This window comes from Kogia breviceps, chromosome 3, assembly GCF_026419965.1.
Source record: "Kogia breviceps isolate mKogBre1 chromosome 3, mKogBre1 haplotype 1, whole genome shotgun sequence".
Lineage (NCBI taxonomy): Eukaryota > Metazoa > Chordata > Mammalia > Artiodactyla > Physeteridae > Kogia > Kogia breviceps.
The window spans coordinates 14,827,693-14,839,930 of record NC_081312.1 but is presented as its reverse complement, the minus strand read 5'-3'; the positions used below and the strand labels follow the sequence as shown (position 1 = coordinate 14,839,930).

General features: G+C 40.9%; 1 protein-coding gene across 8 annotated transcripts in view; it reads right to left on the bottom strand.

The window, feature by feature from the left end:
* Window positions 1-225: 225 nt before the first annotated feature.
* The window catches only part of FOXN3 (forkhead box N3), a 406,391-nt gene continuing 394,378 nt past the window's right edge, over window positions 226-12,238 (bottom strand). For all 8 annotated transcript variants that reach the window (XM_059059250.2, XM_067027916.1, XM_067027917.1 and 5 more), the window contains one exon: window positions 226-3,664. In XM_059059250.2, the coding sequence (XP_058915233.1) occupies window positions 3,115-3,664 (550 nt within the window). In that variant the 3' untranslated portion in view covers window positions 226-3,114. The remainder of the gene's footprint in view (window positions 3,665-12,238) is intronic.

The following is a 12,238-nucleotide window of genomic DNA, read 5'->3' as shown; positions in this document are numbered from 1 at the left end:
GCATAATGTGTATGCCTCCAAAAACAGAAGAAAAATAGAAAAAAGTACCCTCACTAAAGTTTCTCCTAGGTCTCCCAGCGGCTCCTACGAAGGGACGGAGGGAGACTCAGGAAAAATAACACTTAGAAAGCTGCCCGATGAGGTATTTATGCAAAAAGAGTGGTTCTGGAGTTAAGAACACACTTTTATAAGATATTTATCTATTTCTCAAAGAGATCAGAAAAGTAAATCACACACATTGCATTTTATTATTTTCTAAAAGAGGCCTTTGCTCCTTTAGAAAAAGGAAATGAGGGGAGACAGCCCACGGTGGGGTTTGAATTGGAAGAAATCCCCTGCCAGAAACAGTCCTGGATGTTTACCTCTGTCTTTCAGGAGGGAAGTCTGAATTTGACCTTGGGGGTGGGGTGAGGGTGGGGGACTGCAGTGGGCTCAGTCAGGTGACAACACAACAAGTGTCGCCCAGGTTCCACAGCTGTGGATGGCTTTTGGGGTGTCAGATGTTTGGGGAGACAGAGGGAACAGAGCACTTCAAAAAGACATCCTTATTCCCATCTACACCCTGAACAAGTATGCTGGAAGTTTTCAGGTTCAGGTAATGAATTTGACCTGTGTAGGAGTGTAGATCTTTTTTTTTTTTTCCTCAGGTTTTCTCATCAGCAACCCAGAGAAAGATAATGCACCAGTTAATTTCCACCGTCCTGGCTGATGGAGCTTCTGACAGTGCCTGGTGCTGGCAGATGGGCTCCACAATGGCCCACCCTGTCCTGCTTTAAAAATCAAGATCAGCCCAGTTCCCTCCCTCTCCCTCACCATCCTATCTTGAGCCATGGGAGTGGGCATTTTTGTTTATGTTTTAAAATTCCCTTCCATGTGGGTGGAAGATCAAATTCTTTTAGAGGGTTCTCTGGATCTCCCCAAATCATTTCTTTTAGGCAAAGATAACAGGAGTTTCTGGTCTGCGTGGCACCATCTGGTTGTCTAGATTCAGCGCTCACAATCTAGGTGGGCTTCATTCCAGGTCGGTTCGTGTGCCCAGGTGGTAGACGGCCAGCCCCTCCTTCCCACCATGAGATGGCGTCACGGGAAAACATCTGGGGCTGGTCCTTCCAACACCCGTGTCACTTCCTCCTTCACGTGTACCCTAACTCACACCCTCATCCAATAAGGCCCATTAGTATGTCTCCCCTTCTCCTGGTGAATTTGCATAATTATTCACTGCCTTTTTCCTCGAAACCAAATCACGGTCATGGTTTTCTCAAGTCAGCGTCCCATAATTCTCTTGATTCTATCATACACACTCACTACTAAGTTTGCCCTCAAATTATTGCGTCATGGTAAACATGTACAGACAAAGAGAAAGGACACACTTTTCAACAGAGAATCAGAGGGGGTCGGGGCTGAAGTGCAGACAAGGCAGTGCAGAGCTCCACCATCCAGGCCCTACCAGAACATGAAGAGATTTTGTATTGCAGAGTAAGCTCCCCAACAGTCAGAATTTGTCCCTGAAGAAGGTTAAACCTTAAACACCTGCTTCAAAAAACAAAAACAAAATAATTGGAAAAAAGGGGGGAAAAAAAAAACAACGAAAAAAATTAAAGGAAAGGAAAATAAAAGGAAAAAAAAGAAGAAAACCAAAAGAACCTCTAAGCCTAAGGGCTTAAAAATTAGAGGCATAGCCTTTTCTCTATTTTCTATATTTATATGAAAATAATTCATGCTTCATGCTAAATACATTGTTTACCTTACAAGAACTTTATTTTTGAATAAAAAAAGTTTGTGTTTTTGTGTTTTTTTTTTTTTTTCTTTTTTCAAAGGAATTCCATGCATTGTGGATCAGAAATTTCTGCTGGCTACACTGGCTGAATGTGGAAATCATTGATTTTCGCAAAGATGAATCCTGACTGACAATAATTGCAAACTCCATTTTGAGGGCAGTATAGGAATTTGTTTTCCTTTCTTTTTTGCCATGTTTTACTTTAGTTTGTCCATCAATGTGCCCTTCATCTTTTAAAAATACACCACAATACTAATGGCAGGTTCTGTAGCTTTTGGTTTTGTTTTGTTTTCACTTGGATCAAATGGTTTTGACAGACAGAAAAAGATTTGTACCATGATTTCCTTCGTTAACAGCTACTGTAATTTCTTGGAACTCGATTTTCACTTGGGCAGTTAAGAAGACATAGCTTGTTTTTTGCATCAGTTTTTTTCTCTCTTTTTCTCTCTCTCGTGTGTGTGTGTGTGTGTGTGTGTGTGTGTGTGTGTGCGCGTGCATGCGTGCGTGTGCAGGACCAACCTTCAGGCTTATGGCTTGTGGAACCTTCTCTTCATTTAACTTAGAACAGAATTCAATGATTAGCAACATCACTAAAAACTGACCCAGTTTCTTCTCATGAGTCACTGACACCTGTTGAACATGAACGGTCCAGTGTCCACCCCGGAAGATGCTACTAGGCTTCACGGTTAAGAAGCACAGAGGACTGGTGACCACCTCCCCACCCCTGCGTCGCACGCTTGGGGCAATGCCAAGGCTTTTCCTGGCACAACTGGATGCCCGGTGCCACGAGCTTGGGTCTGCTCCTAGGGAGACCAAGGGTCCTTCCTTCTCCTCCGTTGCCTTATGTGCATATTCACTCAGCGAACCCAACTGGGTGCACATCCTGACCTTTTAAACCTAAAGGTTGGGCCTGATCGATGGTTACTTTGCACACGTGCCTTCTAAGAGCCAGCTGCGTATCCCCGTGGCATTATCGTTGCAATCCCTGTGGATTCAGCCACGGGTTTCTGACAAGCTGGAGGAAGCAATGGTAATTTTGGCTTTTTCGGTTTTGTCTTCAGATAATGAAAAGCTTTTGTAAAACAGCTGAGTGTCAATATGAGTTCTATGGCTTCAATCTCCTTTAAACATAAAATTCTTAAGGGTCCAAAACAAAGGAGGGGGGCAAATTAAAAAAAAAAGAAAAAAAAAAAAAAAGAAAGAAAACCAAACCAAAAAAAAAAAAAGAAAAAAGAAAAAAAAATAATAAATTGCTGATATTGCCACAAATCATTAGAAATCTCCTGACATGCTGAAACCAAATGGCCGTAAGTTCAAAACAAATCAGTGACTTGTTTTCAATTTTTTGTGGTTTCCTTTTGTTCTTTCTGCCCCTTTGCCGTCCGATTGGTGATGTTATTCAAACAGGACCGAATCCCCGCCAAGTGCAGGAGTGACCCCGCCGCCTCTTTCATCTCCTCGTCATCGCTCTCGGGGGGCTTTTCCGTGCGTCTCTTTTTGAGGGGCAGCGTGTCGCTGGGGACCTTCCTTGCCTTGGCGAGGTGCTGGCGCTTCTTGTGCTGGGACGCGTAGCCGCTGTCCCCCAGAGCATCCTTGGCCTCCTTCGGGCTGCGCTTCCTCTCATCCTCCTCCGTCTCGCTGTGGCTCTCGTGGCTCTGGAAGCTGCCCTCGCTGCCCTCGCTGCCCTCCTGGCTCCCCTTGGTGGCAAACTCGTAGTGGTCGTCGGCCGAGGAGGAGGAGACGGAGTCGCTGGCGGGCGAGGTGCTCCTGGCGTTGGAGGACTTGGCACTGCTGTAGTTGTGATCCTCCTTGGGGTCTCCACTGACCACCGGGGAGCCACACGACGGCTCGCTCTCAGTCCGCATCCGGCAGCCGGTGAGGCCGTTCCTGCGGGGCGGGGACAGCGGTGGGGAGGGGGGGGGGTGGTACGGGAGACAAGAGAGGACACGGATTAAACCCCCGTGAAAGAGACACCCGGCGGCCCCCTGAGTTCCCACGGCAGACGCTTGGACGTCCAATCCGGCGACGTGCCAACAGGTGGGTCTGCTTTGAAGACAGGGTCCTAAATCCTGACACCTCCGTCTTCCCTGCTTATCTCCTGTCATTGACATTTTCACTCAGGTTGTGCAGCTGAGACATCAGAACAACACTCTTTTGAAGTGGCAGCGGTGGAAGCGCCATCTCTTCTATTAAACCATAAAAATCAAGCTGTGCTTGGTTTCACATACCCATCAACACCGCGGAGGAGACACCACCGGGCGATGTCGGCTGGGTACTTCAGAGAAAAAAGGCCGCTCTGTTCTAAAGCGGCTCCGGTAGGAGCCTTTTGTTGGAAGACTAAATCTAATGTTCAGGAAAAAGAGATACCTGCCATGTGGTGACAGCTACTCACTCCTGCGTCCCTTCCCTCATTCACTCACTCCACAAATATTCACTGCGCACCTAATATAAATGCACGGCCTTAGGGAGGGTCCCGGGGGGAGGCATCCGAGGTGGAATCAAATCCAGACTGTCACAAAGATGTGCACAGATGAACAGAGAAGCAAGTCACGGTTAGATCACAGACGAGACAGCAATAAGCTACCATCTACTAAACCTACCACCTGCCAGGCGCCCTGCCGCGTCTGCACAGATGATTGCGTTTAACTCTATAAAGTGGCTCTATCAGCATCCTTATTTTACGGATGCTGGAAGTGAGGTCTGGAGACGTCTGGTAATTTACTTAAAGCCACACAGCTAATGAGCAGCAGAGTTGGGAAGAGAACCAAAGTCTTAAGCTTGAGCTCTTCATAACATCATCAGACCCACTCTCACTCTTTTCCGATTTCCCTATAACTAGGTCACCTGCTGTATATTCCCATCGGGACCCGACAGCACTCATCACACCTCTGATCATGTTATCGTGTCCGTGTGTCTGAGCAGTGAACTGACCTCCCTTGTGCTTCCTTAGTGGCAAAGTGGGTACAGCATCTGCCCCCTGCTTCACGGGGTTGCTGGGCTGAGGGTGTGGGCGAACGCCTGCCGGCACCTGGACCGGCGCCTGGCATAGCAGCAAGGACTGTGATGCTTATTCCTGGTTCGTTCATATACCCTGTGGAACAAGCACCAACCCCGTCTGCGTGGCAGCGGTAGTTCTGATGGTGGCTGCCACACAGAGGGTGTTCGCAAGAGGCAGTGATCAGAGAGGGATATCCACAGGGGGGGAGGGTTACTTACAGCTGGAGGGGGCAGAGAGGGGGCACGAGGAGGTTTGTGGAAGACATGGCATCTGGCCTTGGATGTGAGGGCCAGAGGTTCTGGGCAGGGAGGAGAATGCTCCGCTGAGAATTCTGGGAGCGAAAGAGTAAGAAAAAGGCAAGTGTTGCAAAAATCGAATTCTTAGTGAATCTGGGTGAAAGGTATATATGGTGATCATCGTGCTTGTCTTTCCTTTTTTTCCACAGGTGAAACATTTTTAAGTAAAACATTTGGGGTGTAGGGTGGAGGAGTGGGAGAAATACACCAGAATGAAAGCAATGGTACATTTTCAGTTCCATGCTTTCATAAGAGGGAAGGTTCTGAGCCTGAGAACTTCTTTTTCTCTCTTTCTCTTTCCAGGATATAAGCAAGCATAAACCATAATGGAAAATAATATTTTAAAATATGTATATATGAGTATAACTGAATCACGTTGCTGTACAGCAATAATTAACACATTGTGAATCAACTATACTTAAAAAAAACCAAACAAGGATATAAGCAAGCATGAGAGAAGCACTCAAGACACACCAGAATCACACTGAGACCTTGTTCTTAAAGGCATCATAGGAAGTGAAGGATAAGAGAGAAGCAAATCACTTCCCTAGCTCTTGAATTCAAGGTTGTGTAGTGCAGGGTCTCTGGTTCCTCCTGGAAACACACTGCACGTCAACAAGGATTCCACACCCCACGCCTTGCAGCGCTGGCCCCACACAACCACTTCACAAACAGACAAACAGAATAAACTCAGGGAGCCCTGTGACTCATCCGAGGTGGCCCTACTAGTTCTCAAAGACGGCTCAGGCAGGAAACTTGAATGTCTCCCTGTCCTCCCAAGGAAGCAAGCTTACTGTGATGAAGACAGGAAACAACTTACCATTTGACAATATTTCTGGATGAAAACAGGTACACAGACGTAACTTCTTGGAGTCAGAATTAAAATATAAATACATCTTTCTCACACTTTGATACTGATACAATTAGCTTTCCCTGAGATTTTAGCATGGGCTCATAATCCATAAATGACATACAAACTCAGTAGGAAGTGACAAGCTCCTTCAATTATTAATCACTTGATGCAATGTTGTTCATGGTGGGACATGCTGGCTGCACCGACTTGGTGTCAGAGACCTCCTGCTGCAGGGGCTGTCATTCCGGGGAGCCAACTACTTTAAAAGAAGAAACCAGGCATCCTGGACATGTTGGAAGGGGGATTTCTAACCACCTCCTTAAAAATCATTCATTAAAATGAACACTCGATACATCTGAAATGCCTGCCGTTTTTCAGTTTTAGCTAAGTTTCTATGTAACAATACTCACAGCACTCATGTGAGCATAAATTAAAGCCACCCGATTCTACTAGGATGCCACAGAACCACATGTTATTCATCTCAAATAAAAACCTGGTATTCATTCTCTCGTCAAATTGGCGGGGCGGCGGGGGCGGGAAATACTGAACATAAAAGGTGAGAAATCACATTGGTTCAGGCCAACAATGAGCAACGCTTGCAACTAACAAGTTAAGGTATAGCTTCTGATGAGACACGGCCATTTTGCTGGTTTTTGTACGGGTTCATGATTTGTTCCATTATCGTATCATCAGTATTGATCTCATCAGTGTTGTCTCCACCTTTCACTTGTGTACTAGGGTTCTCTCTGGAGATGGTGGTTTTAAACCGAGCTAGCATTGAGGGTGAAGTTGTCCTCCTTAGGGATTTACTTGAGAACACTGGTTTTTGCCAACTGTGAAAAGAAGAAGGTGCAATTAATGGGATAATAGAAGCAGCACTCGAAGTGCGGTGCTTCTGTCCAAAACTGACTGTAGGTAGAAAGACACAGAGGACAAGAGATGACCTGAAGCTTCCATTTCCAGCCAGCTGGCAGAGGAGATATTTAGAAGGCATTCTTCCAACTATCATACAAAAGATCCTGGATAAAGGGCAGCAACATATTTCTGAGTCATTGCTGGGTTCCCTGGAAAATAAGGGGACTCTTAGAGCTCTACATAAATGCACATGTACCAAAAGAACTTCACACACACACAGACGAAAATCTAAAAACAAACGGGACAGAATCTGAAATGTGAGCAGCCAGCAAGCAGGAAAGGCAGGGTTTTCATGAAGCAAATGCCTCCTCTAGCCCTGGGACAAGAGCCCAAGCTGAGGGGGAGGGAACGGCAGGAGGATTGATTTGGGCAGCTCCCGGGTTTCTGTGGCCCCTTGACGTGGTTAAAGTGGCCTTGGATGCATTGGTCCCCAGGCTACCAGCAGAAGTTTTAAAAGCAAATGCTCTCTTGAAGAAAGCCAGCCACATTGAGGCCATCAGGATTCCTGTATATCAAGTTTAATCAAACATTCAAGTAGAAGCTCATAACCTAAAATCACCAAACAGGCCACTAGGAACGTATAAATGTAAAAATGCCACATAAAAAGCTAGGACCCTTGAATGATGACACCTTCAATGAGATCCTAGGGAAAAATAACTGCCCCTCACCAGCAGACAATGGGGATAAAAGCCAGCCTTGACCTCAGCTCCAGATGGAACTGGAGACAAGAAAAGCCTCCCTTGAGAATTTTTAACCACAAGCCTAAAGTCTTGTGGGTATGAGGCCAGAATTCTACTGGACCAAAAGACCTTAAGCTAAATTTAGTTTCAAGTGCCCAATTGTGCCTTCTAGAAGAAAATACAAACCCTTTTTGGAAGAACATACTTTAAACCCAGGCCACAAAGAATTCCCACAGATAATAAGATTTTAAGGAACATAGGTTCACAATGAAAAAAAAAATCATTAAACACAAAAGAAATAAGCCACCATAAAGAGACAACAGAAAAAACATCCTATAGAATCTGAACTGCAAAGTCTGAAAATATTGCAGTAATTAGGCACAGAATGTAAACTATGTATAGAAAAATAAAAGAGGGAATTGACAAATATTAGAAAGAAAGACTGGATTATTAAAATCAAGCAGACAGGTTTTGGAATGCATCAAATAGAATTTCTAGAGCTGAAAAAATATAATCCCTGAAATTAAAAAACTCAATGTAATTGAGTTGTTAAAAAAAAAAAAAAGTAAAAAAAATTAGTGAATTGAAAGATGGAGCTAAAGATACGATAGAAAATGCAGCAGAGAGAGATGAAGAGGTTGAAAATATGGAAGAGAGATTGGGTAATATGGCACATAGTAAGAAGATACAATATAAATCTAACTGGAGTTCCAGGGTGAAAGGAAAAATGGGGAGGATCCAATCCCAGAATAGAAAATGGCTGAGAATTTTCTAGTTTTGATGAAAGTTACCAATCTTCAGATTCAGAAAGCCAACAAGTCCCATGGAGGACAAATAAAAAGAAATGCATATCTAGATACAGCATAGTCATCACAGACAATACAAAAAAAAAAAAAAGAGTAGAAAGGAAACACATTACCTAAGGAGAAGTAGCAATTAAGATAAAACCAATGACACAGATGAAGGTGGAACAATATTCTCAAAGTGAAAGAGAAAAAAATAACTGTCAAACTACAATACTATTGTCTAAGAATGAAGGCAAAATAAATATATTTTCAGACAAAAATTCAAGACGTTAATTAAAAGCAGATACTCATCTATAGGAACTTCTTAAGAAAATTTCTCAGAAAAAAAAAGAAAATGATCCAAAAAGAAAGGTCTGACTTAGAAAACAAACTTATGGTTACAAAAGAGGAAAGGTGGAGGGCAGAGATAAATTAGGAGGCTGGGATTAACATATACACACTACTATATATAAAATAGATAATCAACAAGGACCTGCTATATAGCATAGGGAACTTCACTCAGTACTCTGTAATAACCTACATGGGAAAAGAATCTGAAAAAGAATAGATATATGTGTATGTATAACTGAATCACTTTGCTGTACACCTGAAACTAACAACATTGTAAATCTACTATACTCCAATGTAAAATAAAAATGAAAAACAAAAACAAAAAGAAAGGTCTCAGATGCAAGAAAAAAATGATAAGCAAAGAAAATGTAATCAACTATTGACTAGACAATACAATAGAGTCGTCCCTTGGTGTCTGGGGGGTTTTGGTTCCAGGACCCCCACAGGTACCCAAATCTGCAAACACTCAAGTCCCTTATATAAAATCCCTTATATAAAATGGTATAGTATTTGCTTATAACCTACGCACATCCTCCCATACACTGCAAATCATCTCTAGATTACTGATAATGCCTAATACAATGTAAATGTGATGTAAATAGTTGCTGGTGCACAGAGCAAACAAATTTTGATTTTTGGAACTTTCTGGAATTCTTTTTTTTCCCCGAATATTTTCTATCAGCAGTTGATTGAATCTATGGATGCAGAATCTGTGGATATGGAGGGCTGACTATAATAACAACTGACTTAAAAAACAAACAAACAAACAAGAAAGTGAAATAGAATTAAACTCCTAGACAAATGTAGCATATCATTTGGGAGATGGAGAGAACAGAAGTTAAAGCATTCCAGGGGCCTTATATTGATCAGGAGGTTAAAGATACTGATTAACTCTACACATTTTAAAATACTCATGTTAAAAGTTCTAGGATCAACACTAAAAGAAGAGAAAAATATATATAATTTCTAAACCATCAGAAGAGGGGGAAAAGGAATGAGGAGTGGAAGAATCATGATCAATTTAAAACAATGGTAGAAAGGAATCTGGAAAAGGGGGGACAAACAAATGCAAACTAAGATGGTAGAAATAAATCCAAATATGTCATTTAAAATGGGCCAGGGCTTCCCTGGTGGCGCAGTGGTTGAGAATCCGCCTGCCTATGCAGGGGACACGGGTTCGTGCCCCGGTCCGGGAAGATCCCACATGCCGCCGAGCGGCTGGGCCCGTGAGCCATGGCCGCTGAGCCTGTGCGTCCGGAGCCTGTGCTCCACAACAGGAGAGGCCACAACACTGAGAGGCCCGCGTACCACTAAAAAAATAAATAAATAAATAAATAAAATGGGCTAAAAATCTTCATTAAAAGGTAAAGATCATGAACACAGATTTTTAAGAAAGCTACATGCTGCTTATAAGAGATGAACCGAAAACATAAGGATTAAGAAAGGTTAAAAGTAAAAGGAGGAAAAACATTGTGCCATGCTGGTGTAGCTACATTAAAACCAGATAAGATAGATTATTAAGGCAAAAATCATTTTTACAGATAAAGAGAGTCATTAAACATTCATAAAGGTTCAATTCACCAGGAAGATATAACTGTTCTAAACATGGAGACCTCCAATAATATAGCTTCAAAATACACCCCAAATTGGAAGAGCTATAAGGAGAAATGATCAAACCCACATCTCCTTCCCTCCCTCCTTCCTTCCCTCCACCCCCACCCCCACTCCCAAGACACACACAGACATGGTTAATAGGTAGACTTGATCTAATGGACATACATAGAACATGTGCTCATAATGGAGAAGGTATATTATTTTGAAGCACACACAAAATATTTATAAAAACTGATATACACTACTAGACCACATAGCAAGTCTCCAAAAATATCAAAAAAGCAGTATCTGTATTACAGGTCAATTCTCTGACCACAATGTATTATAATTAATAATCAATGTTGAAGAGGTAACTAAAAGCAAAAATAAGAAATAACCACCTCCTCCTAGGTTTGAAAATTTAAAGACACACTTCTAAAAACATGTATGGGTCAAAGAAGGAATCAAAATGGAAATGAGAAAATACTTTGAACCTGTAACAATGAAAATAAAAGGTATCAAAATTTACAGATGCAACTAAGCAGTCATTTGAAGGAAATTATAACCTTAAACTTTTATATAAAAAGAAGAAAAGTTTAAAATAAAAGTGTCCAATCCAGACCACCACAACAAAAAAGAATAAGCTCAAAGAAAGAAAGGAAATTATAAAGTAGCAGAAATCAATGAAATAGAGAATAGATACAACCTTATGCCAACATATTTGAAAACAGGTGAAATGGACAAATCCCTACAGTTACCAAAATGAATTTAAAAAGAAATAAAAAATAAGTTATGCTATAATCATTAAAGAAATTAAATCAATAGTTAAAAATCACCCCACAAAGAAAACACCAGCTCCACAGTGTTTTGCAAGTAAGTTCCATCAAACATTAAGCAATAGATAATTCCAATCTTACTTAATCTCAGAGAATCTAATAGCAAATACTCTTTAACTCATTATATGAGAAAAATGTAATCCTGACACCAAAACTAGATAAAAATAGCACTAGAGAAACATGGACATGGACAAATACGCAAAATTCATACATAAGATGTTAGCGTACCAACACTAGCAACATGTAAAAAATATTATGTATCATAAGCATATCAGAAATGCAGATTTTACTCAAAATTGGGAATTTATAATATAATTCACCAAGTAAAAAACAATGAGAGAAAAAATTTATAGTTACCTTAAATGATGTAAACATTTCATTGATGAAATTCAACAACCATTTATGATAAAGTATCATAGCAAGCCAAAAATAGAGGGAATTTTTTTTGTTATGATAAAGTATATTTCCTATAAAAACCTATAACAAACATTGTACCAATTGTTCATCAATAACATAGCTCCCTTTAAAATAAGACACAATATAAAGATGTCCATTTCCATTACTTTTACTCAGAGGTCCTAACTGTAATAAGACAGGAAAAATAAAGGATATAAGAATTAGAAAAATCCACACCATTATTTATATAAGATATAATTTTATACATAGAAGAATCTACAGATAAATTATTAAAGTTACTAAGGTGGTTTATTTTATTTAGCAAGGTTGCTGGAAAAAATCAATATACAAATAATTAACTCCAGATGGATTATAGATTGAAATGAGTAGGAAAAACTTTTAAAATCTTTTAGAAAAAAACTATAGAAGACCATACGATCTTGGAACAGGGACTTTTTAAAGACACTAGATTTCATTACAAAATGATTATTAAGCATGAGAATTAAGAGCTTCTGTTCATCAAAAGACATTATTATGGACCGTGAAATGACCATCCACAAACTTAGAAAAGTTATTAGCAACACATATAGTCAATAAAGGATTAATATCCAGAATATACAAAGAACTCCTACAAAGATAAGAAAGAGAAACAACCTGATAGAAAAATGAATAAAAATGTTGAGCAAGCAATCCATCAAAGAACACATTCAAGCAGCCAATTAAATATATGAAGAACTGTGCAATATCTTTAGTAAGAA